Source organism: Palaemon carinicauda, chromosome 23 (genome assembly GCF_036898095.1).
Source record: "Palaemon carinicauda isolate YSFRI2023 chromosome 23, ASM3689809v2, whole genome shotgun sequence".
NCBI classification, from domain to species: domain Eukaryota; kingdom Metazoa; phylum Arthropoda; class Malacostraca; order Decapoda; family Palaemonidae; genus Palaemon; species Palaemon carinicauda.
In genome coordinates, this window is record NC_090747.1 from 28,322,060 (window position 1) to 28,328,965 (window position 6,906).

The window sequence follows — 6,906 nt, forward strand, 5'->3', positions numbered from 1 at the left end:
AAGGGTCACAAATTGTCTATAATATATATCTACTTTTCTTCCAAAATTAATGTTCTTGTGTCAGAAAAATCCTTAACATACATGTGATGCTTTATTACATTATGAAAACATTAAATTTGATGACAATCTATACTATCTAGTTAAACATAAGAAATGTCTATGTTCTTGCAAATAAAATTTACAAAAGGAGGATTTTCTGTGAAGTGTATTCTCTATAGACAAGACTGTGGAAACATAAGCTGTCTTTTGGAAGCTTACCTAGAGGATCTCATGGGGGGTAGATTGCTGTCTCACGTTCTGCTCTCTCAGTCTCGTTTGACTTGAATCTTGTCAAAAAAAAAAAAAAAAAAAAAAAAAAAACGTTGCATATAATCTCGCGATTTACCAACAAAAGTACATTAATTGTGAAAAAAACAGATTTTTTATATATCTTCAACTACTACCTCCCATGATTCTATTAACAAGATTTTTTTTTCAGGAAACTTTGATTTTGAGCATAAAATTGATTTAGAAACATTGGAATAGTCAAAATAACGATTTGAGTAGAAATAAGCAAGATATTGGGTGAGAGATCACTGGGAGGATACAGTTGCAATAACCCCAGTGTATCTCAAAATGGATAGATGAAGAATTCTGTATAACTATAAGCACTCATTTTTCAAAGCCAAAAAAAAAATTAAAAAGACAATACCAAAAAATATACATAAATCAAAAAATTTATTTCTATTTTCAAAGGAAAAAGCTAGCAATAAAAAAATAAGTAATATGAACTAATGCTGGAAATTTTTGGCCTTTATAATATTATAAAGAGAAACAGTTTACACATATTATGACTGCATACTTGATCAAATTTTATATCTTCTTTTATCTCCAGCCATTGCACTTATGATGAGAAGAGAAATAGGTTATGTATAGAGTGACTGTGCATTTCGAACAATATGTCCTGGACCTAGCAGTGCATGGCTTATTCTGGCATCGCCTTTGTTCACTTCATTTCATTATAATGTGTCCTTTGCCATCAAAGCAAACATTGTGAGAGATTTGATAAGGTGCTGAACAGTTGCACTTTTTACCTAGTTGTTTCCTGTTCGTAGGAATTTTAAAATAGGATCGACAAATTGCTCTTCTAAATGCAACCAAATTAATATCCTTGGATGGTTTTTCATTGTCGCTATCTATGTCATATATGGACATTGACAACTACCATGTCCACAATTCCAATGAAGATAGGCCAATACCATTTTTTTAGCTCTGATTGTTGTTGCATATTTACTGATCCACCAATCATACAAATCGACACCTCCCATGTATGCACTATAATTTTCTTTAACACATGAGATTGAGGAACTAAATCCTTTGATTTTTATTCCTTCAGCCAAAGTTGCACTTTTTGAAGAGGTTCCACTGTATCATAAATAATTCCAATAGTAACGCATGTATTATCAAGCCATCTTACAAAAATAATTTCTTCATTGGTGTCAAGGTAAAGCTGTATGTTCCTCTTTTCTGCTTTTTAAATTCTTTTGCTTCCATCAAAGGGAATATCTTTGGCATGTTCTCCCGCACAGTTCCAGTTGCTTGATAGCCGAGATCGCGGAGATGAACCAATTACTCATATCCGGCAAATAAGTTATCAAAGAAGACGCTATATGATTGTGGTTCCTTTACCACATCTAGTATGTTCAATATAACTTTTGATCCAAGCAGTAAGTCTGCGTGTTTGTCTTCAGATGAGCTCTTGCCACAATATAGATCCAAATTATAGCAATCATCATATAATGCCCAAAACTGAATTGCCTTACCCCTAATGAATTGTTTCAGAGCGTTATGACCATAATATTTGACTATCATTTCATCAACAGCAAGGTGTTCTTCAAAAATATCAAACTTCACAAAAGATTTTTGCGCAGCAGCAATTAGTTTTCTTACTTTGAATCCTCCATCATTTTTATTATTTTCGGCTTCATTATTGTCACAGAAATGTAGAATGCTTTTCATTTCTTGGAATATTGACCTAAACATTGTATTTTTCACGATTTGTAGGCCCAAATCTTCATCGTTTGACCAGTATTGTGTTTCTGCAGGAATCTTATTATAACCAGATATAAGTAACACTCCGACGAATAATTTGATGTTATCTGAGCTAATTGTAGTTGTGGGCCTGTTCTTACATTCTGTATCATATCAAACACTTTTTTTGATCATGAGTTATACTATTTCTTCTGAAAACAAAATGTTCAAATACTTCAACAGGAGTTGAGCCCTTCAATTGTTCTTTCATGTTCATCAAGTTATTTTCATAGGCCTTACTGGGATCATGAACTTTTGTGTATTCCGATGTCTTGCAATGCCATGTTTGTACAGAATTACATAGTTTTCTTTTTCTATTTGGTGCTTGCTTTGTTTTCTCTCTAATTTCTGAATGATTAGCAACATTTTCTCCTGTTGTATCATCAGTTACTTCTTCACTGACAATCTGATGGTTCAACAGTAAACACGTTGGGACCTTTCTAATTTGTAATCACTTCCTCCCAATGATCTCATATGAGATCGGCAACTTTTATAGTCTTCTGTTCTCTTTATACTATATTGATTATTGTTTTTTAAGCATTGAAATGTTTAATGCATGTTACTTCAACATATACCATCTGCTATTATCTTCTAATTGTAGTTTAGTATGACTTTTTTTTAATAATTTTATATTGACTCTTCTCCCTGGTCAAATTATGATAATTTTCAACTTATGTTTCGTTAAATTTTCTGTGAAAAATTAGAAAACCTTATTAGAATATTAGATAAATATACCCAAGTAGTTATGGCAAAAAGGTTAGATATGTATAAATATTGACAGATAATTAGGAAATTTGTGTTTTCTAAGTGATCCCGTATGAGATCACTGGTGGGTAATGGGTGAAAGCGAGATCTGAGTCTTAAAATATGCATATAAATTACAATTTATAATATATTCCAAACAAAAAATCCAATTTTCTATGTCAATTTCTACTGAAGGGAGCAATGATTTCAATATTCAGGTTTCAACTTTATAAAAAAGAACGTCTCATGTATGTGAGTAAATTACAAAATTACAGAATTACTGTAAAAAAAACAAGCACGCACTCTAACCCACACACACACACACACACAAAGACACACACACGAACACACACACAAGCACACACACACACACACACACACACACACATATATATATATATATATATATATATATATATATATATATATATATATATATATATATATATATATATATATATATATAGGTAGTAGGTTGGCTAGGGAACCAGCCGATCATTGAGATACTACCACTAGAGAGTTATTGGAACTTTGACTGACCAGACAGTAATGTATTGGATACCTCTCTCTGGTTACGGCTTATTGTTTCTTTGCCTACACATGCACCCAATAGTCTGGCCAATTCTTTACATATTCTCGCCTTACCTCATACGCCTAACAACATTGAGATTACTAAACACTTCTTCACCCAAGGGGTTAATTACTCTACTACATTGTTCAGTGTACTTTCCTATTGGTAAGGGTAGAAGAGTCTATTTAGCTATGGTAAGCACCTCTTCTAGAAGAAGGATACTCCAAAATTAAACCATTGTTCTCTAGTCTTGGGTAGTGCCAAAGCCTCTGTACCATGGTCTTCCACTGTCTTGGATTAGAGTTCTCTTGCTTGAGGGTACACTCGGGCACATTTTTCTATCTCATTTTCTTTCTCTTCCTCTTGGATGACTGGTGGTTTATCAAAAGGTTGTCTTTTCTTATCTGAATGTCCTCCAGTCAGTTGTAGTGGCTACCTAAAGGATATTTAGCCTTGCATCGAATATCGGATCCTCCATGTGGACCAGTTTTTCCGACTTTTTACTTTAGTTTGTAGGTTTGATCAATCACTCTATTTATAATTCTGTAAATATTGTTGGTGTTTTTTTTTACTTAATTTAGTTTTTAAGTATGGTGTCTCGTTTTTATTACTATTATTTCTATGCTGTGTGGAGACATTGAGCGAAATCCGTGACCAGTACATCCTAAATATCCGCAATGTTGTCTTATGTATTGCAATATTCGTGGTCCTCATGCAAATTTTCAAGACCTTACAGTTGCATCCAGACAGTATGATATTTTTTTTTGCTCAGAAACTTTGGTTTTTCATCACAGGCTTGGATACACTTAATCGAGATTTATTCACAGTGCAAAAGACAGAAATTGATTTTAGCAGAATTCCTGAATATTTGACACTGGAAGAAACTATCAATGCCGACACTGCATCTTGAATGACAGAAATCCCCTTTCAATAATGACTGTTATTCTCGCTGCAGATTTATGGTAACAAAGACTACCCAAGCATCGCTTATTGGTCAGCTGCAAGAGATGACAGGATTCATTAGCAAAGAAGATGTCACTACAGAACATAGGCCAAGACAAATTCAACATGATAATGAGGGTCTTCAGAAAATCTTCAAAGAAATCTTAGAATGAACAATTAATTTAATATTCGGAGAGCTTCAGAGGTATTGTACAATATTTCCCCAGGAAAAGGTAAAATGATAACATCCTAGAAAGTCTCCTCAATGTACCAACCAAGTAATTCATCCATGCTTGCGTGAGTGATTCAAATATGTTTGAAAGTCAAATATTAAACAAAAAGCTCAAAAACTTTGTAGATACCTGTGCATGCAATTGTCAGCCAAAGAACAAAAGTTTCATTGCTCAACGGATCCCGTGACCTGAAAGGACGTCTCCTTGTACTGTCCCCCAAGGGGAGACTTGACATGCAGCATATTCTCCAGTATCCATTGATCCAGTACCTCAATTCATTTCCAGTCATGAAGAAGTAATGGCAAAGACCAATGCGAGTGCCCTCTTTAATATATTGTAGAGTAATGTTAAAGTTCTTGAACGGCAGCCAAAAGAAGTCAGTGCTGACATCATATATGGGCAGTTCCTATTACATAGCTTGCCACAAAATTTGCCCCTACTTATAGAGGGTTAGCCAGAAGTATTCTTACCTAGAGTTTAACTTCAGCCAAACGCATTCACATAGCCTTTGATGATCATCCACAGCCTTCAATAAAGGACATTTAAAGCGACAAGTGAGAATCTGAAAACAGAACCTTCATCATCACAGGGTCAGAGCAGAGACTAATGCCAGGAAATCTAAATAATCATCTAAAGTCTAAGTCCTTAAAAATCACCTACCTCAATTTCTTGCCAATGAATACCAAGATTCTTCATATGCTAACTTTTTTTTGTGGATCATGAAGTCTTCCTAGATGTCCAATGGGAATGTTACAAGTTCCATCCAAAGCGGATGGATTAAATAAAAATTACGAGGAGGCGAACACAAAGATTTGTCTGCATTTCTCATCAGCTGATCATGAGTTTGGACGGATAGTGGTCAGGGCATCCGACACAGATATTGCGGTAATATTATTGCCACATTGTAACATATTTCAGTCAACAACATATTGGATGGATACTGGAACAGATGCAAAGAACAATCGTCATTACGTCAGCCTGTCTGCAATACGAAAGAGACTAGGACCAGATCTTGGTGAATTGTTGCCAACTTTCCATGCCTTCACGGGATAAGACTATACATCCACGTTTGTCAGGAGAGGGAAGGTCAGGCCTCTGCAAACTATAGAAAAGCAGGCTGACTATCAGAAGACTTTCATAGTAATAGTTGTGAACTCTACTGTTTCTAGCACGACGAAAGAAGCTCTTCAGAGGTTCTCAGCCACAATCTACGGAGCTGAGGATAGAAGAAAACTCTAGCTTGATGAATAGAGTTATTAGAAGTTTATAAAGACATATGATCCAAAGGGAAACTGAATAAAACCTTGCAAATACAAGCTTAGTCCTCGCATTAAGCGTGCCTTATTTGTTTCTAACATGTGCACAAGAGCAAACCAAACTCATGTAGAGCAGCACCCCTCATAAGAAAATAGCTGGTAGTTGGTTGATAATCATTACAAACAGGTTTGGTTTGAGGTGGAGCAGTTCCCTGAATGCTTTATCCCAGAGAGAGAGGATTTAGAAGCCTTGGACAATGATAAGAAGGACGACTTGGACATTGTGTCTCCAGATCAAGATGGGTGTTGTGATGAGGATGACTAAAATCAAGGTACAGGAAGGCAGGCTGAGAATATAAACTATAGCCTACCAGTAAATACTAGTGGAATTCATGATTATAACCATATTCATTTCATATATCTTTATCCTAACAGAGAGAGAGAGAGAGAGAGAGAGAGAGAGAGAGAGAGAGAGAGAGAGAGAGAGAGAGAGAGAGAGAGAGAGAGAGAGAGAGAGAGAGACATGTGTGTGATGCACCAGCAGTTTTAATGTTTCATCTTATAAACTGTAGCAATAAATTTATAGCAAATGTGACACATTTATGTGTAAATTGATTAATATGAGTATTTTGGTTTTAAAGAGCATACTCACTTGCTAATACAAATTTCATCCCCTAAAGCAGTATTTTATTAGATAGAAATTTTTTACCATATCTACTACTACTTCCACCTTGCAAAAGGTATGAAACATTAGATTTAAAAAAATAATAATTCATGAGTTGGATAAGTTACATTTTAAATCATTGAATATTGGATTGTAAACATTATTGACATGGATTGTATTTTGCTATCCACCAGTGCACCTTTTTTCTTGTATTAACTCTTCAACTGTGCACCTTTTCTTGTATGAATAAATACTTAAATATATAAACTTGAAATTCCTATATTCTTCTATATCATATAAAACAAAATTCTCATGAAGTTTTATTCATGGTGCATAAAGAGGTCGTCGAGCTAGAAAACATATTTTAATCCACCGCGTGCTGATATAGCACTCTGTTTAGGCAGATCAAAAATGGTTTTGCACTAA

General features: G+C 34.7%; 1 protein-coding gene across 1 annotated transcript in view; it reads right to left on the reverse strand.

Annotated features, from left to right (window-relative positions):
• Positions 1-1,608: 1,608 nt before the first annotated feature.
• The window catches only part of LOC137617506 (piggyBac transposable element-derived protein 3-like), an 18,692-nt gene continuing 13,394 nt past the window's right edge, over positions 1,609-6,906 (reverse strand). The window contains exon 2 of the mRNA XM_068347526.1: positions 1,609-2,174. Coding sequence (XP_068203627.1) covers positions 1,609-2,174 — 566 coding nt within the window. The remainder of the gene's footprint in view (positions 2,175-6,906) is intronic.